The sequence below is a fragment of the Dendrobium catenatum genome, unplaced genomic scaffold, assembly GCF_001605985.2.
Source record: "Dendrobium catenatum unplaced genomic scaffold, ASM160598v2 fragScaff_scaffold_1209, whole genome shotgun sequence".
NCBI classification, from domain to species: domain Eukaryota; kingdom Viridiplantae; phylum Streptophyta; class Magnoliopsida; order Asparagales; family Orchidaceae; genus Dendrobium; species Dendrobium catenatum.
Window position 1 is genome coordinate 735612 of NW_021319671.1, and position 23055 is coordinate 758666.

Below are 23055 nucleotides of genomic sequence, written 5' to 3' on the forward strand. Positions count from 1 at the left end.
AGGACCGTTACTTTTAGGAAAATAACGGCTCTGCATGCCTACCATTGAATTAACTGAAAAGACACAATTCAAGCATCCCATACTTTAGTCCACACATTCAAAATCGTGAAAAACAAATGATGTACTTATCTGATGCAGAAGTGTTTGCAATCAATAAACCACAGCTCATTTAATTAAGATTTTAAGAAATCCTTACTAAATGCCACTAGACTTTAAATGATAATGCTAGAAATTATAGACCTTCGAACACAATGAAAATTTCATTTTCTAGGTTATGCTTTGATGATCAAAACTTTGATTTGCACTAATCCTAGCTACTAAAAAATAAAAAACATAATTATAGACCTTCGAACACGATGAAAATTTTCTTTTCTAGGTTATACTTTGAGGACCAAAACTTTGTTTCGCACTAATCCTAGCTGACTAAAACATGGATGTGCTGTGAATAAAACAATGTATTCAAAGGCTAATCATCAGCTTCATCAACAGTCAAATTAAAACTTAAACAAAAGTAACAACCAGACAATTTCTGATTCTAGTGTTGCATATAAAGAGAATGTCAAAATAACATTTATTACAAATAGACCAACGTAACAATGAGCAAGTGATAATCGTCGCTGTAAACTTGGCAATCATGCTCAATGTCAAACATTTAAGTGAAAAAGGCTAAGGAAAGTACTTAACTATGAAAACATTAAAGTTCAGAAGAGAATTAAGAACCCCTGGAATCCTGGATTGCATCTAACCTCATGTTCTATCATAGCACAAGAACTAAAAAGTCACTAAAAAATGAAGTTTAATAATAACAAACATCATAATCACATTCAAAATATTTCTGGTTGTCAAAATAATAAAAATCTACTAACTGGACAAACAAAAAATATCTACCGCAACGAGGTCTTACTTTACAGAAAACATGCTAATCAAACAAGTCAGCTATTTTGGTATAGCTTCATGCTCACACTATTTAGATCCTCAATAACAATGAAGATGAAGATATGAACTAACTAGGGATCACTTTCAGTGCTCTTAGAATTCAAAGTAAAGCAGGTGCACTTATCTTTGATAGCTTCAGTTTCACTCCCATATTCTTTGAACCTATATTCTTCCTGCTTAAAAGCTGAAGGCACCTTTCCTTCACTGTAGCAACGGTTGCAAAGGCTAAAGTGTTGCCTTGCCTCCCTAAACCTGGATCCAATGATTGGATATTGGCATATGGAGCAAGTATGCTTACCATGACGTATACGATCACCTATTTCAAGCTTAACCAAAGTGCTTAAAATTCCAAAACCCCAATCTTGATCATTGAAAATCTCCAGAAACTCACTAAAGGAGATCATAGAGGGATCGGATTCTCCATGCAGCTCCATCATGTCACTGACACCATGGGAAGGGATATACACAGCTCTCAACAGTTTGATATACGAAATCGCATCATTTCTCCTGACCAGTGTCCCCCTGCCTTCATTGGTTTGCCGCCATAGGAGGGCATCAAAGACTACCCTTTTTCTCCTATCAGTTGGGCCAGAGCAAAGAGGAGCAATGACAGCAAAGAAGATTCCCAAATCCACACGACCAGAGCCTGAAGCATCCATGACAGATAAAATCTTCTCATTAACTGCCTTTACAGATCCTTGGAATGTTTCCGCCTTAAGAAACTGAAGCAGCTTTTGCAGGATCATTTCCAAGCCAGCCTTTCTGATAGATTTTACTGGAGCACCACTACCAGAATACGATAAAGGAACATTAGTCTCACTCATTTCCTTCTTCAATTGTTCAATATCACAGTGGTCTAACCTAGTAAGCCTCTGGAAAGCCCTGATCTCTAAAGCATTCGCAAGATCCTGCCTCAGAGTTGTTTTCCTCCCAATCCTCTTAAACTTTGAAGCATCCACCACGAGAAACTCTCCCTCGCTATCAACACCACTACCACTACCTTTGCCGTGCTTCCTCTTCTTATGCAGCATCTTAAGATGAGCAATTGCATCATAAACCTCCAACCTCTTGGTCATCTTGAATGCCTCCTTAAGAGCCTTCTTGGCCTCCTCATTTTCACTGGCACCCAACAAAGCTACAGCCTTGTTGAGTTGAGCCCTCCAACTATTAGGTCGAACAGCCAAAACCCTAGTGTACATCTCTGATGCCCTCGCAAACCTCCCAGCGTCCATTAACAGGCCCCCAAGGTTATACAGCGCATCTACATGGCCGGGCTTGAGATCAATCGCCTTCTGAAATTCTTGAATTGCGCGCTCGTCCTCACCCATCGCATGTAAGGCGGAGCCTAGATCGCAGTGGGCATCAGCATAGTCGGGCCGTAAAAAGACAGCTTCTTCCAGAGCCTTCTCGGCGGCACGGTACTCGCCCACACCAAAGAGCGCGCTTCCGAGTAACTTCAGGGCGCGAAAATGAGTGGGGCAGAGAATAGCAGCCTCGCGATAATGCTCGCAAGCGTTCAGAACCATGCCCTCTCCCTCGAGTGAGATCCCGAGGTTCACATGGATCTGGGGTAAAAGCTGAGCCCACTGGTTGCCGCTTGCCTCGGCAGCCTCAAGAGCCAGGAGAAACTCCTCCTTGGCTTCACCGTGGCGGCCAAGGGCGTAGAGCGCGGTGCCTGCGCGGAAATGGGGGCGGACGTCGGTGGGAACAAGCTCGCAGGCTCGGCGGAAGCTGTTGAGCGCCTCTCGGAAGAGGTGATGCTCATAGAGGGATCGACCAATGGCCATGTGCGCGTCGAAAGCCTCATCGCGTCCCGCGGCATCGGCGCGACCGCGGAGTGCGGTGAGTTCCTTCACGAAGACGGTGTAGTCTGCGCTGGACTCGTCCCAATGGAACCGCCGATCCGCGTGATCGATCTCCCGCGACCATCCCGCCTCCGAAAAGGAATCGAAGTTGTTATTACCATTGTTGTTGTCGGAACTGGATTTCTGGATTTGCTTGGATCGAAGGCGCTTGACGAGGATTTCTAGGTCATCAAGAAGAGGCCAGGTGGAATCGAAGGCGATGCCGTGATTAGGTGAAGAAGAAGCCCAGGGGGCGGCGGAAGCGCGCTTTGGAGGGAAAGAGGGATCGATGATGGACGAGGTGGATGGGTCATCGGCGGCGGAGAGGGCCGCAGCGGCGACAGAAGTAGCTGATGGAGAAGAAGGGGAAGGGGAATGAGGGAGAGAGAGAGATAGAGCATCAAAGTCACGGTCAACATCTCCGGCGCCGTCATCGTAGGTTCGGAGAAGGCCGTGCAGCGTGAGACCAGCCGGTTCATCGATGAAGTCGGAGTAGGTCCGGAAGACCTCGTCGAGGATAGCGGAGATCTGTTCGTCGGAGAATTTCACACGAGGATTTACGGCCACCACGAGCGCCGCCATCTCTTCGCGATTCAGGCCGCCGTCTCCATTAGAGTCGAATCTCTCAAATATGCGTCGGACTTTCTCCGCCCGAAGATTTCTCGCCGCCGACGACATCTCTGCGGCCGCAGACGGCCGCCGCTTTACCCTTATCTTTTCTGCCTTAGTGGCAAAGCTCTGCCCTTTTCAGAACTTTGTCATGTCGCTTTCGTGGTGGAGGGCGGCGGTGAAGGAGAAATTGAAGGTAAAAACCAAAATAAGTTGATTAATTAAGAGCGGTTTGTCCGTCTCAAAAAAGTGTAACGAAAAATTATTTTGTTAAATAATATTAATAAACTAATAGTCATTAATTATAATAATTATTTTTTAAAAATTTATTTGCCATAATAATGTCCCAATTAGTTTAAGAGTTTAAATTATATTAAATTCAATATTTAATTATATATATAATATTTAATTATATATATAATATTTAAATAAATGAATCAATTGTTTTCTTATATGACAAAGTATAGCTAAAAATTTATTTTGAATAAAATTATCTTAATTATACAATTCTCATTAAATTTGTAAGTCATTGGAACCTAATCTATATATTTATTCAAATCTACTTCAAATTCCTTTCATAGTTCTCGTCATAGGAGCTGGTGATGTTCACATTGATGCCTGATTGATTCATCAATGAATGCCCCTTCTGAGCTCCCAACACGAACTACTTACACAGCTCACCTTGGCCTGTTGGTTGAGAACTTATGCTTCCAACTAAGAGGTCTTGGATTCGAATCTTTGTGTATGTGAAGTGTGTATGAATTTGTCTTAAATGATCTAAATGTCCCAAAAAAAATAAAAAAATAAAAAGAACACGAACTACTTTTCTACAAGCAACAATGATTTTATCAACACGAACTACTCTTTTTCTTCACATAACATCGATCTCATCAATACTAGCCCTAACAAGTTCCCAATAGGATTATCTCTTCTCCTTCAAAAAAAAAAATTTTTCTTTTGAAGAAAAAAAAAGACAGATGTGATGTGATTTATTTTATTTATTGAGTTTAAAAATCTCTGTTTAAATTTAAAATAAATTTTCATAAACCATTTTATTATTGTTTTAAAAAAAGGAAAATCAATCAAATTATGACGAGCTAAACACGCCATTAATGATGATTTGGAAAAGCAGATAAGGTTTTCCATTGACAGCGATGGACCATCTCATCAGCACCAAACAACGCAATCAATGCGCTGGATTTCTTTCTCAGGCTCAGTAATTACTATTTACAACTAATTTTTTCTATTAAATTTTAGAATATTTTTTTCATAACTGTTAGATAATTTTTTAATTAATGATTGCACAATTATATGAAATAAAAAAATTTTGATCAACTTTCTTAAGATTTTTTAAAATATTTTTTTAAATTTTTTTATAATTATAAACTAAAAACAGTAAAAAAATTATCCCAAAAAAAATTTATGATTTCATTTGAGATATTTTTTTACTGCATTTATTAAAAATAATAATAAATTAATAATCAAAAGCTCTCCAGAACCAAGCCTAAATAAGATTCCATTGATCATTAAATAAAAATTAATCACAAAATTTAAATCCTCCAAAACCTGCAAGTGAAATTAGAATTAATATTGCTTAAAAATATAATATAATCATATTTAATTAGCATAAATCAATAATGAAATTTTAATATAAAAAAACTAAGAAAAAATCATCAAATAATAAACAAGGAAGATCTCAGATCAATATAAAAAATCCGTCATATAATAAATCCTCGAAAAAACTGAAAAAAAAAAAAACAAATCTGAAATTTTATAAGCAACAAATCCATTTACACAAATAAAAATTTATTGCTTGGAATTTACTGTTTATCAGGCATTAAAATCTTAGTATTGGCGACCTCTAAACTTTCCACGAAAAGTCTTGCGAAGGTTTTGTAGATAGACAGAACAGTATCCCAACAAATTGGCATATTCAACAAGTCTGTAGGCATTGAATCAACGACAGAGAATACCCCATAAACAGAACAAGAGAAGCATGAGACAAAAAAAAAGCACGGTTGGGACAGTTTTTTTACTGTTTCTTAAATCAACTTTTTAATAAAAAATTTTCATCCCAAAAGAAGTCTTAGGCTTCGTTTGAGACGGCTTTCTTACTGCTTCTTAAAACGGCTTCTTAATAAAAAAAATAATAAGAAAAAAAGTCCATAGTGATATCATCATATAAACATGTAATAAATAAAATAAAAGTAAAATTTTCAATTACAAAAAACAATCAATAAATCATCAAATTATGATTTACACGCATCTACTGTTTTACTAACCCAAAAAACAAAAACTACTATTATTTCCTAAAAATTATTTACACAACCACATAATTGTGCTAACATCCCTAAAATGTCTTCTAAATCTACACGCAAGGATGATTATTTTGAGTCAATTGATTACAATAAGTCAATAACAACAAGCCTTTATCCCATTATGTGGGATTGACTACATGAATCCTTTTTTCTTCATTGTGTCCCGTTAAGGATCAAATTCTCATCTAAATCTAATTAAAAAAAAAAGTCATTTTTAATATATCTAACCAAGTCTTTTTTAGTCTACCTATACCTTTCTCAATATAAGTCAAATCTACTACATCTACTTTCCTAACTAGGTCATCGGAAGGGAAAATTATTAGGTATTAGGTCCGGACATCCGACCTAAAAATAAGTCTGAATATCCAATTAAAATTTGACACATGGACTGCACTTTGACTGCAGTTTCACTGCGCTTTACATGCACTTTACCTGCGCTTGGCACGCTTGACTTAAAATTCCACTGACACATGTACCTTCCACATGTCAATATTTTATTGGAGTCCGGACGTATCTCTACGTCCGGTGTCCGGACCTAATAATTTTCCCATCGGAAGGCCACTGTTTTATGTGACCAAATCATCTAAGACGACTCTCTCTAATCTTATCTTCCACTGGAGCTACTCCAGCCTTCTATACATTGTTTCTCCCAAAATTGTTTTCAAATTGCAAGTGTTAGTTAATCAGCACTGCAACAACTGAGGCAAGAATCCTTCCTTTCTCATAATCACAAAAGAAAGGCTCAGGTCTTAATATGCAAAAGAATTGCAAAGTAGAAAACCTGAAGTTGGAGCAACTAACCTCGAAGGAGCAGCAACTTCTTCATCCAAGAACATAGATTTCATAAGCATATTGTATAACACATGAGCATGGTTCTTATTCAACAAGAATTCGAAAAATGTCATCACATCCTGAAGACACCAAACTTGGTATCCTCAGGACTATGCTTGATGGAAGCAGACAAGCACAAGCCTAAAACCCTCCTGGTATCAGCTGGATCAATGATGCCATCATCCCAGAGCCTCGAGGTCGAGTAATAAGCGCTTCCTTCCCTTTCATAGGCTTCCACTACACTAGCTTTGAAATTCTCTTCTTCTTCTTCGCTCCACTATATTAAACATAAAATAAAATAAATCAAGTGAAACTAGATTGTGTGGCAGATGGCTTATGTATAATCCTTACATGAGGAAAATATTATCAACTCGCATGAGGCTTCAAATTTAGTTTCATGTTGGATAGTTGAAAAATATATTAGTGTAGAAATATCAAATAGTGATTCTTATTCATAAACTTAAGCTTTTGGGTTGGAAAATTAATTTTATTATTAATACATATAACTCAACTTTAATCAACATTAGGCTTCATTCGGGACGGCTTTTTTACTGCTTCTTAAAGCAGCTTTTTAATACAAAATAAAAAATTTGTACTAGAAAGCTGCTTTAAGAAGCATTAAAAGCCTTAGTTTCATCTCACTTAGACTTTCGTTTGGGGCGACTTTCTTTCTGCTTCTTAAAGAGGCTTTCTAATACAAAAATTTTTATATTAAAAAGCTGCTTTAAAAAGCAGTAAGAAAGCCGTCCCAAACGAAAACTTAAAACAGAGAACTTAAATGCTGGCCAAGGGACGGTCCTTCCCATTTTCTCTCTTATATATTGGCAGTTTTTAGTAGATAAAAAAAAATGACGTTGCTTTCCAATTAGATCATTTCAATTTTAAGCGTATGAACTACTTAATATATAAGAGGATGAAGAAAATATGCTACCTTGATTCCTTGCTTTTTCTTGTTGTTTTTTTCTATCTGCGCAAGGACGCCAGCTGCCTAAAGAGAAGAAACATTAAGAGACGTCAATGCAATGAAAAAGATTGTGGATCAATTGTCCATAATTACAAAAAACTAACAAAGTGATAGAATAATAGTGAAAAAGATTTTCGTAATACTGCAAGCAAAGCTACATGGGATGCATTTAGATTTCGTTTGGGATAGTTTTTTTCTGCTTTCTAAAATAATTTTTTAGTACAATAAATTTGATAAATTAGAAATTTTTATACTAGAAAACTATTTTAGAAAGCAGCAAAAAAGCTGTCCCAAACGAAACCTTAATATGTGATAATATCTGCTTCAACACCATGTTTAGCCGTTTCACAACACACCATATTGCCGGCAAACTTCTAAATGGACCAAGATGAAGTTCAAGGATAGATTATTTTCAAAGTAATAATGCAGAGCATGGGTTATGTAATAAAGTCTTGGGCACAAGAGGCATCATCTCAAACTCAACAAAATACGGTCAATTTTATTGGGAAGTTTCTGATATGCTTTCGAATTATATAAGATAAATAATCTGAAGTAGGGGAGTTATTAAAATCATCCTGTGTTATAATATTCCACTAAGCTGATTTTAGTGGAAGAAAACTTGGGCTACAACTGCAAGATTTCAACAAAATCAGCTTGCGACAAATACAGCAACTTCGGCCTTCCAAATAGAAAATCCAACATTTAACAAACATTTTAGAACTTTAAAGGTCAGAACTTTCCTGTTTACATTTACATAGTAACCCACTCAGAAAGTATGATTAACGTGAGCAGAAAATAAGCCATCAACATTCAATAAGCCAGAAGAGAATATTACTTTGTTTCAAAGGTTTTATATACTTTAATGCATGGTAGTAGTTAACAACAAAATTGGCTAAAGTTGCTACCTGAGCACCACCCATAACAGATATTTTGGCAGTGGGCCAGAGAAACAAGAAATCAGGACTATATGCACGTCCACACATTCCATAATTTCCAGCACCAAAACTTCCACCAACTATTATGGTTATCTTTGGCACCTGCATAACATTTAAACGAGGAGTACAAGTGAGCATGCAATAAGCTGTAAAACCTGAAGAACAAATGCTTACTTCCCTGGTCAGTGCACACTGTAACATGTAAAATTTGCGAGATTCTAACCTTAGCCAAGAATATTAGGAGTGAAGCAGTGAAATCTTTATTCTTTCTCCAAAAATTCACAGAAAATCCAAATAATGGAGTTGAAAATTTCAAAAAAGAATATATAACGCAACAGAAAATTAAAATGATAAACATCAGCTAAAGCTGATGTACCTATGGACAAAGTTCCGCGTAAAATTCTAGACAGTAAATGAATTCAGAGCAGAAAGATTGTTAAAGTTAGAGATGCAGACACATGAAAAAAGGTAAGGATAGCACACAGCTCACCTTGGCATGTTGGTTGAGAGCTTAGGCTTCCAACTAAGAGGTCTTGGATTCGAGTCTTTGCGTATGCCGAGTCTTCTGTCAGTATGGCGTTGTGTGTTGTGTAAATTATGATACTAATGGACAACCATCCTGACCCTCCCTCCCCCCCCAAAAAAAAAGAAAGAAAAGGGAAAGGGTAGAGCATCACACTTTGAACATGATTTAGCTCCAGCTTTAGCAATGCCACCTGCCTCCGATTTGGATCCTACCTACAAATCACCACAAATATTCCCAGATGACACATTAAAAAAGAGCAACACGAAAAAATACAAATATAAATCTAAAACAAAAGCTGAAAAGAAATGTTTGGCATGTTCATGATTATTCCCAAATCATACCATGAACCCTGTTATATTCTGAAGAAATATAATAGGAATGTTACGCTGTGCACAAAGCTCAATGAAGTGAGATCCTTTTAAAGCAGATTCAATGAATAATATTCCATTGTTTCCAATAATTCCTACTGACTGGCCATAGATTTTAGCAAAACCTGTTACAAGGGTCTGACAAAGCATGATATATAAGGACAACAGCTATGAAATCAGAAGAAGATAAATTCACTGGATGAATATTCAGCCATTATAGGTCCTTACAGTGCCATAATACTTTTTGAATTCATCAAACTCACTACCATCTGCAATTCGAGCAATTATGGATCTAACATCAAATGGCTGTTTTTGATCGGTTGGTGCAATTGATCGAAGCTCATTTGCATCATACAAGGGCTCTTTGTAGTCAGAAGAAACATAAGGCGATGTATTTAACCCTTTCCCTGCCATATGCAAGTTCTTCAAAATATTTCTGCCAATAGCCAGGCCATGAAGCTCATCTGCATCAAGTTCAACCAGAGTTAGGATAAAATTAGGATGCAGAATTCAAGAAAACTTGAAGCATCAAAACAAATGAAGTGCAGCTTTAAGCCCAAGTACATATTGAAATGAAAATGAAAAACAAAACAAATCAACGGGAACACAAAATAATAATTTGACACGCCGTCGCAAGAAGCCAATTGAATTAACGTTCAAAGATAAGAGTACTACCGTGTGCAAAGTGATCCGAAACTCCTGATATTCTGCAGTGCATAGACGCACCACCCAGATCCTCAGCAGAGACCTCTTCTCCTGTAGCAGCCTATCAAAATTGACCCTTCAGAAAACCTATATTTCAGGAAAACAATATCTTGAATTTGCATCAGGTAAGATACTCTTATTTCGGTCGAAAATGCAGTATGCATTATAACTGCTAATGGAACTGACCTTCACAAGTGGAGGGCCAGCTAAAAAAATTGTCCCATTTCCTTTGACAATAACACTTTCATCAGCCATTGCAGGTATATAAGCACCTCCAGCAGTGCATGAACCTAAAACTAGTGCAATCTGGGGAATCCCCTCAGCTGACATTTTAGCCTGATTGTAAAATATTCTTCCAAAATTATCACGGTCAGGAAAGACATCAGCTTGCCTTGGCAGATTAGCTCCTCCACTATCAACAAGATATATGCATGGCAGTTTGCACTGGGCTGCAATTTCTTGAGCTCTTAAATGTTTTTTAACAGTAATAGGATAGTATGTTCCACCCTTCACAGTGGGATCATTAGCCACAAAAACACACAGGCGGCCTTGCACGGGTCCAATTCCGGTAATTATCCCACCTGATGGTAATGGTTCTTCATAAAGATCATATCCTGCAAGCTTTATGATAAAGGAAAGATTTAAATCAGTGGAGCAAATCAGTATAGGAAAGATGCAAGTAAAAATAAGTTCACAATTTTCCAGTAGATATCCATTGCTGCATGTTTATTGATAACTAAATCTAACAAATAACATACCCGTAACAAATGCTTTTTCTACAATCATTTGATATCATCTAAAATTTTAAAATGACATGCGAAAGGTTTGTAGATCAAACAATTCCAATCTCTCCATCTCATCTCACTTACGCACTTTTATGCATCTACTTTGAAGCTATTCCACTTCAACTTTTTAGGTCAATTAATAATATACCTGATGATTAAGTTCATTATACTCTTCTAAAAAATTATTCCATGAAAATAATGTATGATACCAAAATAGCATTTCCATTTTTACATGATGCATTCATCTTCAACTGTGATCCTAATAGCTTTGCTTTAGCATATGTTACTTGATCAAAGTTTTTAGATCTCCAATCTTTTGCCTTTGCTATTTTATATATGTTTTCTTTATTAATAGTACTTAGCAATTAGCATATTATATAAATCATAAGTTGTTCTTTGCTTATTAACCTTTGCTTTTAAGGCTTATAGCTCTATTGTGATCAACTGATCATTCTAAACCTCACAAATATTTATCTTTTCCACTCATTGAAGCAAATTTATTTCCCTCAATAACATTTTATGCTTTCTCAATCCACCGCCATGTCATCTTAATTTAATACAACCACTTTCTAGACTCTCCTAGACTTATGATGGGGATCTAGGATATATGATTACTTGCATGGAGATTCAATCTTTATAACATCATGGCCACTTGATACTTATGCTCCAAGTTTCCATCTTTATAACCAAAATGACCTTAATCCAACAGTTCAATCACAGTTATGGATCTTGAAGAAAACATCCAGGTGCCTAATTGACTGCAAAAACTGGAATAAATGCTCAAATCACCATCATCACCTATCTCCAAGCTCCGACTATATTTTCAGTTGTCTATAAACCCAAGGAAATTTTATTTTTAAAGAGCTTCCTTTAATAATGCATTGATGCGATTGCGCTTCAAACCATCCATTTGTCAAATAGTCATAGTTCTCTTTGCCCCCATCATCATATTAACAAATTGCACACCCTTGGAACTTTCAAACGACAAAAGCACCATTAAACTCTTCCATTTAAGGAAATATTATTCAAAAACATCTTTTGGAGAGAATGTCACTCATTTACATGCCCATTGATTTGTTGAATTAGCAAAAATTTTTGTAACTAATATTTATGGATATCCCATATAGGATCAAGATAAGACGTTGACTCTCACTCAAAAGCAAATTCTCTTATTTCTCTACCATTGCATATACTTTCCTAAAAGATTTCATGTATTCTCACAATCTCACCCTAAGGGACTGCTTGGCAACAAGTAGGATTTAACTTTCGTAGGATTTACTAAATCTGGATTTAGTAAATCCTATGTATGTTAAATACTAAAAATTGTTTGCCAAGATAGTAGTCAAATCATGCTAAATCATGTGAAACTGTTTGGCAATGTAATCAAAGATTTAAGATGGTTAATTCATTTAAAAATTAAATTTAATGTCTTTTGAATTTAATTTGTGTTAAGTACGAGTTACTAATTAATTTTAATTACCGCCAATAACTTATAGTTATCAAATAATTTAACTAATAGTTTAATTATTATTTATAGTATTAATTATCAAACTACTTATTTAAATGTTCATTTAACAAGTATTTCAAATCTAATTATATTGATAAAAATCTAATTTAGTTTTTTTTAATAACTATTTATGGAAGTAGTACTCATATTAATAATTTTATTAATTATTTAAGTACTGTTTAATTAGATTTAACTATTAATAATATTATTAATTGACTCATTAAGCATTTAAATATTATATTATTAATTAATTATTTTATTATTATTTACAATGTTAATTTATATAAATTAATTATTCAATTTGAAATTCTAAATCCTAAGCTAATTATATTAATTTTTAGTTATTAAGAATATTTTGATTATTTAATTAAGGTTAAATGGATTATTTAATTATACTACTACTTATTTAATTAATTTAATTAATTATTAATATTTTAAATTATATTAATTATGCTAACTTAGATTAATTGGATAGAGGGCCTAGGCTTTTAATCTCCCTTTCTTCGTTGTTGTTACCTATTGCTTTTCCTCATCTTTTCTTCATTATATCTTCGGCCTCACATGCTTTGTGTGAAGAAAGGTGTTGAAAGAGTCGCTAAATAAGCTTCTTCACCTCCTTCTTCGAAGATGCAAGATCGGAGGTCATGTCGGTAGCTCGCTCGCTGCGAAGGTAACCATCTTCACCTCCTCCTCCAAGAAGGTCGCTCACACGGTCGCAAGCTCGCAGCAGGAGAACTTTGCAAATCCAGTTAAATACGCCGAACAACAGGATTTAGTAAATCATGGATTTACGCCATAAATCCGCAAATCCAGGATTTACAATCGATTCGGATTTATTGTGTACTATCAAACCGTTTGGCAGGATTTAGCACAAATCTGGTGTAACTCCTGCTTAAATCCCCCTACCAAACATCGCCTAAGGGCTGCTTCATTGACATAGGCATCAAAGGCTTCCAAGACCTCTGACCTCTGCTAGTTGTGTAATAATACAGAACATGTCATGATTAGAGTCGCTACATGCATGATGCCCAATCACTGCAAGCCAGCCTCTCTCACGCAACAACAATTATCGACCCTATCTTGGTGTTTGAGAAATTAAAAAAACATGTAGCATTGCGATCTAAGTAGTTACAGAATACAAAAAAAGTGGAATCGCCAATTGGCATCCAACATCGAAATAGCCATAGCAATAACAAAAATAATATGAGACGGCCAGAACAAAAGAACCCGAGAATGTTATTTGGTAAAAACAACAACCTGCGACAACTCCAAGAAAGACGAACCAGGGTCGATTACTCGATCAATCCGCTCCCGAGGCAATAGCTTATTACGGCTTCGATTCCTTCTGACAGCCTCGGCTCCCCCACCACCGAGGACCTTGAAAACACGGAAAATTAAAAAAATAATTAAAAAAAAATAGTAAGCAATAATAAATAAAAAAACTTTCAGTCGCTATTTCCCCAAATAACAACGAGCAAAGGTTAAAAGTTAGGGTTTAGATTAACCTTCTGAATATGTGATCGTAGCTGGGAGAGTAAGCCCTCGGCATTAGCGGCGTTGCGAGCGAAGGCTTCCGTGCTACGATCCACGCCATCGGGGAGCACAGCCGAGCTAAGTGCGGGCGATTTCTGCCCAGGTCTCAAAGAAGAAAGTGGCAGCCCCCTCCATGATCGCCTCGCATTGAAGCTTCTAAGCATCCTATACGCTCGCCCCTTTTTCTCGCGCGCAAGAGATCGGAGAAGAAGAAGACGGCATCCATCCCAAATCAGATTTTTATAGATTTATTATTACTCGATATTTTGAATATGGAAGACGGCTCCGAGCGGATAAGCTTTAGGGCAATTTATATTATCCTTCTGTCGTCTTCTCCGCACTCATTTCACTGGTTTATTAGTTAATGCCACCAATTTATATATTAAATTTAAAAGCATATAGTATTATAAATAATATTGGATGAACTTTTAATATCAAAACTTAATGAGAATAAATCTTAAATTTATTAAATTTATTTCAAATAAATATAATACATAAATATCCATAGTAATCAAAGTAAAATCATATAAATCAAACTTATATAACTTGAATGATTTTTTGTTAAATCTAAAAGAACAAAATAATTTTTATTTAGCTATTGTTTTCTTGCCATTTTTATCATTTTTAACAAAAAATATGATAGAAAACGGTGTTCTGCAATCATAATAGCAAAATTTATTTAAGTAGGATTTGCAATTTAAAAAAATATTAGTGGCATTGAGCAATTTTTGTTATTTCAAATTCAGCAATAGCAAATTTCCAGTAAATTCACTAATTCAGCAAGATGCGAGAGGTAATGCGGCTTACTTAACAATCTTCACAATTTGTTTGCATTACAACCAAACTTTTTCTATTTCAAATTCACTAATTCAGCAACTGATTATTTTGTATTAGAGCCAAGAGTCAACCATAAATCAACTAAACTTAACAAAGTTGTATAAAGTGTAAAATTGTAAACTAACTTAGTCTAACTCTAAACTTAACAAATTTGCATTACAGACATCCATGAATCAAAATTATCAAACACAGCCTTACAAGTTACAGCCATTATTTTTGAAATGTAAATTACAAATAAAGTTCAACACAATTACATTTCACAAATTACAAATCTTTGAATTTACTGCAGGATCTGTCTTCAAGTAGGATTAACTGCAAAAAGAAAATGATTAAATAGATAGAATTCTAAATCATGAGATAGTAAAAAGCTTAAGTAAATATTGCTCAAATTAACCCTCCAACTCATCCAGCAACGAATAAAATGTGAGTGAATAACAAATATTTCTATTATCATCCAAAGTGACAGTTTGTCTTAAGCTTAGCTTAGTAACTGATTCTTTTTTAATTAGATAGTGTATGATTGGTCTAAGATAATATAAATGCCACATGATTGAAATAGTATTTACCCCAAGAGACTCTCACTTTCATTTTAGAAGGATTATCATCGTTGTTTAAGCTTTCATTAGCATCATAGATATGACATATTTATCCATTGTATGCTTTACCAAAAGCAAAGATGTGATTCTCCAAAAAATGCTAATCAATAGCCCCAAAGGGAGCAAGGTAAAGGGCTTTCTCGGATCTTAATGTTGACGATGTTCCGGACATAATGGCACTGTTCGTTTTGCGATCGGACGTCATTTCGTCACATACGAAGCTAATTTCCCTCGTAACGTGTGTCTTTGCATCATATTTAGATCGCCTTTGAAATTTACGACATCACATCAAACGATCCAATTTGATCAAATAAAATGTAGACTCTTAATGCCGACGACGTTTTGGACGCAATGGCGCTATTCGTTTGTCGATCAGACGTTGTTCGAGCATCTTCGAAGCCTCGTTTCTGTAGTAACGCGGACCTTTATATCATATTTGCATCGCCTAGAAATTCACCACCATCTCGGATGATCCAAAATTATTAAATAAAATGTATATCCTGAATGTCGACGACGTTCCGATGCAATGGCTATGTCCGTTTGTCAATCGGATGTCGTCCGAGCGTCTTCGAGGCCTCATTTTCCTAAAATGAGTATTATTATATTTAAATCACCTCGGGATTCGTGCCACCACTCCAGACGACCCAAATTGATTAAATAAAAAAGTATATTCTTAATGTCAGCGACGTTCCAGACACAATGGCGCTATCTGTTTGTTGATCCGACATCGTGTCGTCTCTGACGAGACTAATTTCCCTTGTAACGCGTACCCTCACAACATATTTAAATTACATTTGAAATTTGAGACACCACCTCAAACGATCCAATTTAATTAAATAAAATGTATATTCCTAATGCTGACGACGTTCTGGACGCAATGACGCTGTCCGTTTGTCGATCCGACATCATTTGATCAGCCTCGCGCTTTAATTTCGGGTGCTGGTACTCCCTTTTTGATTGATTTTGTCCAATTTAATTGCGATGGGCCTCGACCCAATAGAATTTATTGTCCTGATCGCAATGGTACCATCTATTTGGCATTCAGAGATCATTTGACCCCTTAAGTGATGTGTTTCGTCAATGTACACATTGTTTAAATCATCGTTTTAGCATCTTTTCGCCAGGTTTTATAATGTATAGGCCTCAACAGCATGGCAGGTGAAGCAAGCGCACAAAGAAGACACTATAACATATTTTCCAAAGTATGAAAACCTTCTGCCATTCCTTGGGATTGGGCCAGCTTGTCTATGTACCACCGAACTTCGCATGGCATCTGCCTTCCTCTGTGCTAACCTAAGCCTTTTCAGAATCTTGGGTTTCGAAGAAGATCTTCTCTTTTCTAATTTCATCTGATGAAAAAGTTGTAATTTATCAGCTTATAGGTCATTTAATTTCAGGAAATCAAACAACAAAATGCACAATTAAATATTATAAACTACCAAAGTAATTTCTAATCCTATATTTTAGCATTAAGCATAAATTAAGCAAACATGAAATTGCAAACTTGAAGCAAATTGTTGAGGAAAAACTCACTTCAAGTTTTTGTACTGCAACTTCAGCTTTTTCTTTCTGCTGGTTTTCCCAAGCTGTGACCTTAGCCTCCTCTCGATCATACCTAAGGGTGAGATACAAGATTTCAGGAACAGTTAGGAACTTATTATTACTAGTTTTATTGCACGTGCACACAGTGCACGTTGCTAGAAGTTAAAAAAAAAAAAATTACTTTGTTTTATGAAAGCTATTCCAAACGAAGCATAAGACTAACACCACTTTTCTATTATAAAAGCTACATCATCATACTCCACTAAATACCTATAATTGAATTAATAATACCCCATTTCAATCCAAAGTTCCACAAGCTCCAACCAGCCAAGTTTTAAAACCATCAGCTTGTAATATTCAAATGTTAACATAACTAATATTTGTGTTCTGAGAGTTTAAACACAAATATTGAAGGAAATTTAAATACAACAACAAAGCTTCGAATCTATTGATGCCAAAACATATGCATAAGGCTTGATAACCAGTTAAGGGATATCTGCAAAAGTGAATCAACATGAATAAATAAATAGCAATAATTCAATTTTTTAAAACACATAACACAAAGAATACTGTCAATGTACCTGTAATCTATCACATACTTAGATTATTCAACCCTTCCTAGTTGCAGAATTGTCTGCCTTTCATTCTTCTGTTGATTTAATACATAAACAATCTGCTTAGATTGTTCAACTGTTTGTGAGCCTATCATACTCGTCTCCTACTTAAGGAAATGTTCAAGAAATAGATGAAATTTTCAAAATTGATGAAGAGAAGACTCATGTTACTCATTTAGGGTTTAGGTAAAACCTAATTCAAATACAAAAGAAAAAATAGAAAGCTGAAAACAAAATCAACACATAAAAATGACATCCTCTTTTGTAAAGAAAAATTTAAGGATAGCAAAAAATGTATTGAAGTTCTCAAAACATCCTTAATAATATAAGTCACAAATATTAAATACCTTATCAACTATATCCAAGTATTATATTTTTTTTCTTGAGACAAATATTGAAATATGTTTTAGAAAATAATGATTTAACTGTCACTCAAAAAATTGAAATCATTAAAGGCAATGCTTTAAGAGCATTTGCATAGTTTAAGAATAATATTGATTTCTAGTTACGCCCAACAGAACATGGAAAAAAAATTTAAAATTTCACCTTTAGTTCAAAACATTTATAGCCAACTTTAAAAAAAATAAATGAGACAATGCTTCAAATGTAAAGCAATTTTCTTACGCAGCAACACCCATGAGACAAGATTGAGATTTCATGGAATCAAGTTTCCTTCCATGCAAACACGAATGACTTAGTTGAAAACTCGCACATTAAAACTGAAGAGAGTTTTCTTCAGCAGAAAGTGTAAAAGAGAGTGAAAAGTGAATCTGCTACCATATTTGGTACTTTGATCCCATTAGATTTGAAGTTATTTTTCCCAAAAAACTTTCATCTGAGCTGCAAAATAAAATGAAATGAAAAGTCCATTATGAATTTATTAAGAATCTATATCGTCCAAATAGACTATTGATTTGAACATTTGATCACTTTTTTTATTTTCATTAGCTCAAATTCATAACCTTGGTACTTACAAACAAATCACAACAGTTAGTGACCACATAGAACAAATAATTGCAGCAAATTACAATAGTCAGCGAGCACATAATATTAAATAATAGATAATAATACATCTAGATCATGTCCAACAGACAAAGTTGCAAGAAAAAGGCAAAACCACATCATACCAACGGGAACTCCAAGGCCTTTTCTTTGTCCCATTTGATAGTTGGGCGAATCTCTAATACCTGAAGGCAAAATAGCAGCAGATATCAAGTAAAATTCATGTTATAAGACAAGATGAATTGAAAAAATTTAAGTACAAAAAATGTAACAAAATGATTCAATTTATAAATTTTACACCTTTCTTCCTAAAGTAAGCTTAAACTTTGGGTATTCCTCCAGCACAAACTTAACTTGTTCAGCTAAAGCACTCGATCTCTCAGTAAAAAAAAAAACTTATATATAAAGCCGTTCAGCATATAGGATGCTTCGTCTTCCATCTTTTACTGTGAATGTTAGGTATACAAAGGGTTGAGGAAGTGGATTGGTAATGAAAACGGACTGGAACGCCAAAATTGAAAGTAATCACGATTGTGAGATCTCTCTCCTTAAGCAGCAATAGCTTGAGATTTGTTGAGGATGACACCTTCATATTTGACCTGGGATCATTTCATGGCATCATCCTTGTGGCACGATGCTGCACGCCGACACTAGACATGCAGCGACGGCGCCGGCTCAATCGGTAACAAGGACGCTATAGGAAGACGTAGAAGTCCATGCCATAGATTCCGGTTGAAGGATCATACTTGATACCAAGGTCAATATGCTCCTGAATGCCAAGTCTAAAGCATCCAGTATCACTGAAGTTTCTCCTGAGAAGCTCATATTCCTTAACTTTCAAACCACTTTTCAAGGAGTTGCATTGCCTTTTCTCCTCTAACAGTGACATAAAAAAGCAATTTTTTCATTACGCCGAATTCCAAAAGATCGGACAGTGTACCTGGCTTTGGAGAACACAGGACTTTGCCCACTCAACTGCTCCAACACCTTGGAAGCTCTAGCGAGGCGATCTCCGCTCTCTTCCACCGATATGTTGAGCACCAGCTTCTAAACCTTGATATCACGCATCGGATTAGATAGCTTCTTTTCTAATGCCATAGCTACGATCAAAGCAGTTTTGAGGAGTCGGCGGCGGAAGAAGAAGATTCATACCTCTCTCTCGACCGAAACAGGGTTGGGAAGCAGGCAGGTTCTCACGCGCGACGAAGAAAGAAGCCAGATGTGGTCCTAGCAGGCAGGAAGGCGGGTTATTTGAATAGGGGAAGTGCATACAAAGGGTTGGGAAATATTTGAAAGTGGAATATGAAGGGTTGAAACTGGAATACGAAGCGCTTGGATTGCTTTCATTTATGCCTATGACATAGGAAAACGGAAATTAGGAATCTAAGGGGCCATAAAATTAAATGAGTTTTATATAATGTGATTTTTTTGATTTATTAAATAATTTTAATAGAATGGATGGCCAAGATAATTAAAAAATAAGTAGAATGGATGAACAAGATTTGTTAAAGGAAGGAAACTCAAGCCCCTTTTATAATAGTAGTATAGATATTACATGTCAAGTAGAAATGTAGTGAAAAAAAATAACCAAATGAATAGTTTAAATTGATTAATAAAATTAAACACATAGGAAACAAGAAAAACATTTGAAATTTATATCAAAAAAATAATAGGTCATCTGAAGCAGTACAAAAAACTATGAAGCACCACAGTTTCAAAATAAACAAGAATCAAAAGTTTGCCTCAAACATAGAATGCCTACAAACAATTGTCAAAGGTTATACAATGCATATAAAATTATGTAGAACTAGTTGAGGATATAACATTCAAAAAAAAAAAAAATCCAAGTCATAACAAAAGAACTTACTTCGACAAGTGTCTTTTGGTGACAACTTCTTGATTAGATGCTGGAGATTCCACCATCTTCCTTTCCCGTTCAATGATATCAGTTGATATCCTATCAGAACACCACGAAAAATGTTTCTTAGACCACTTGGTCACCATTACCCTATCATCAACCTGTACATCTCTGATCTCTAGACATTGAAAATGGTTCTGCAAATTTGTAATTGCATGAAAAGCTGATGGAGACAGAGATGGAGAAAACCGTAACTTGGGGGAAGAATGCATGCTTCCCTCTGGACTTATCTGTGTGTCTACATCTCTTCTTATAGTAATGTGAGATAACATGGTAGCTGCTTCCTTAATGCAATCAAGTCTATCTGCTGAAAATTTTGACAATATATAATAGATCAAGACCATATATAATTAAGAATATGCATTCATTAAACACTCATTAGAAAATAAATCATTATAATATGAAATGTAAATCGTATTTAGAAGAAAAAAGAATAGGTTTAATGTTCATTCAGAAGTTCTTTGGTAGGACTCACTAATTCCAAAGGTAAAGTAAAAGCCTAAGGCAACCATCAATGGGTCAATTAGTATTCTTTTATTATGTTAACTGGAAAGATAAAATTGAAGACAATTCTACCATTAGATTTGGGCAACAAGGCACATGGCTCCACCAACATTTCTAGCCACCCACTGATCACACTTGTTGATGTGTCTCTATAAGCCTCCGAGTTAGGAAGATAAGTTTTTTTCTAAACCGTCATGACCTTCTTGTCCATCTCTTCCTTCGACATCGCCACCATAAAATTGCTGTTCAATCACCAGAACACCGGCCAAAAAAGGTGAATTAGCTATGAAGCTCGCAACCCTCCAATTTTCAAAGAATGGGAACTAAAGCAATGCTGGTTGACAAGATCCACCAGTTAATGCAAGAGTTCCAAGAGGGACTCTCTGTGAAATGGGCCGCCTTTGATAAGGTTGGAGCATCAAAGGCCTTCTTGAACCATCACAAGAAACTGGACTGCAAATCCACTTCTCGGTATCTTCCCATTTTGAAGGCATTGTTCTCCCATTATAAAAAGGGAACATAGGAGCATTGCCACCATGCGGCCCATACTTCCGACCACGGCTGGCCGACAATGGGATCCGTTCGGAGCTCCATCCTTTCTGGTAAGATGCAACTCCAGCACCACTATGCCGGAAGTTTGGAGTCTCAGGACTTGGGAACATGTTGGCTCTGCCACACGTAAAGGTTGAGTGACTGTTATTTGAGTAAGCGTCGTCTCCAGATAAGTGATGAAATGAAGAAGCAACTAAGTTTTGGCCATGGCCATTCAAATCAAGGGAGCCAAACCTCCAGCATCGATGCCCTGAGTTATGGTACTCTTCTACAAAGTGCATGGATAGTGGTAATTACCAAAGTATTAAAACTTGCAAGAGCTAATGGTTGTTCGAGATGACGAATAGCTCTCATAATGTGAAAAAGGTGCGAATTTGTGACTGTTCTTCTTGCACTAAATCTAGCCCTTGCTCTGCCATAAAGCAGAAAAAATACCTTTATGGTGGCGGACACGCAAGATAGAAGTGACAAAAAGACAATAGCGACCAATCTGACAGTGTGAGGATGAAAAATATCTGCAATCTCCAGCAGACAGCAGGTTGCTTTTTGCGGATAAAGTGTTGGCGATATATTTTTTAATGAGATTAATGGGTGCAATGAAGATTAGTAATAGTAAGATGCACAATTTTCAGGTTTAGAACTACCGACAACTCACATCCTGCTAAGACATTGCAACAAATTAAAGGCCAAGGACGGGTCCTTTCAGAGTTTCAGTAACGATAAAAAAGCTACGAAACACACAACTCTCCTTGGCCTATTGGTTGAGAGCTTAGGCAAAATGTAGATCAGGATGCGGAGGGGGCCGTGGGGAGGGCGCGAGAAAACAAGAGAATACCGTGAGGGATGATCGTAGACTCGGGCATACAGAGAGAGAGAAGGCAAATCGGGTCCAACGAAGATCTGCCGCCAAAACTTTCCTTTCGAATGCGAAACGGTACCGTCGTGAAAGCTACCATAATTACTTGAGAACAAAATTGGGGTATCATCGAGCTCCGGCTACCCCGTATCGAACTAAGGGATGCCCTCTCCTCTCACATATCCCTTCCTCCTCCACCTCCCTAAACCCTAATCCTACCGCGCCATATTGGACCACTGCCTCCTCATAGAGATCCCTTCTTTCTGTAATAATGGGGTACGTTCGAGAGCGGCTTAATTTTTAAAATGCTCATATATAAAATGTAATTAAGTAAACTAATATATATAGGAAAGAGTGGAAAATTATTTTGCATTTCTGAATAAAATTTAAAAAAAAAAACATTCTTTTCTTAAAAAATAAAATATTGCACCTTTACGAAGGATTGTGTTTTTTTTTTTTTAATATTTAGGCAAAACTCCCAACCAACATATCAAAATGAGCTGCAATTAAAGGAGTGTAGCATTGTGTTATGATATGATGGATTCATAAGATTAAAAAAATAAATACAATATATGTGATTGTCTCTAAGATTCCCACTTCACCTCTCTCCCTTCCTTCTTGCCTCATATCCTTTAATAATGTAGAATATTATAAGTTACATTAATAATAAAAAGTGTTAATTACACAAAATCATGATTTCAAGTTTTGATGAGGGGTTACTAATTTCATCACCAATTTGTTGCTTTTTGAGTCCAAGTTGGTGTTGTTAATGC

General features: G+C 35.9%; 2 protein-coding genes, 1 long non-coding RNA gene and 1 pseudogene across 4 annotated transcripts; all 4 read right to left on the bottom strand.

Moving 5' to 3' along the window:
* Positions 1-778: 778 nt before the first annotated feature.
* On the bottom strand, positions 779-3574 carry LOC110101591 (uncharacterized TPR repeat-containing protein At1g05150-like). 2 transcript variants are annotated; one of them, XM_028699041.1, is made up of 2 exons: positions 1798-3574; positions 779-1722 (listed from the first exon to the last, which is right to left on the bottom strand). In XM_028699041.1, exons 1-2 carry the CDS (start codon positions 3456-3458, stop codon positions 1008-1010), a joined length of 2376 nt encoding a protein of 791 aa, XP_028554874.1. In that variant the 5' UTR covers positions 3459-3574; the 3' UTR covers positions 779-1007. The 2 variants fall into 2 exon arrangements, with proteins under 2 accessions (XP_028554874.1, XP_020685215.1); XM_020829556.2 differs by having other exon boundaries at positions 779-3573.
* Positions 3575-6406: 2832 nt separating this feature from the next.
* On the bottom strand, positions 6407-14197 carry LOC110101592 (methylcrotonoyl-CoA carboxylase beta chain, mitochondrial). Its single transcript, XM_028699042.1, has 11 exons — positions 13834-14197; positions 13586-13705; positions 10223-10657; positions 10007-10097; positions 9560-9795; positions 9305-9469; positions 9117-9175; position 9062; positions 8408-8539; positions 7470-7526; positions 6407-6815 (listed from the first exon to the last, which is right to left on the bottom strand). The coding sequence occupies exons 1-11, from the start codon at positions 14023-14025 to the stop codon at positions 6612-6614; spliced, it is 1692 nt and encodes a 563-aa protein (XP_028554875.1). The 5' UTR covers positions 14026-14197; the 3' UTR covers positions 6407-6611.
* A 3852-nt stretch (positions 14198-18049) lies between these two features.
* Positions 18050-18853, bottom strand: LOC114580694. Its single transcript, XR_003702226.1, has 2 exons — positions 18578-18853; positions 18050-18290 (listed from the first exon to the last, which is right to left on the bottom strand). It is a non-coding gene; the product is annotated as an uncharacterized LOC114580694 (long non-coding RNA).
* Positions 18854-18864: 11 nt separating this feature from the next.
* LOC110101593 lies at positions 18865-19572 on the bottom strand (annotated as a pseudogene).
* Positions 19573-23055: the final 3483 nt, after the last annotated feature.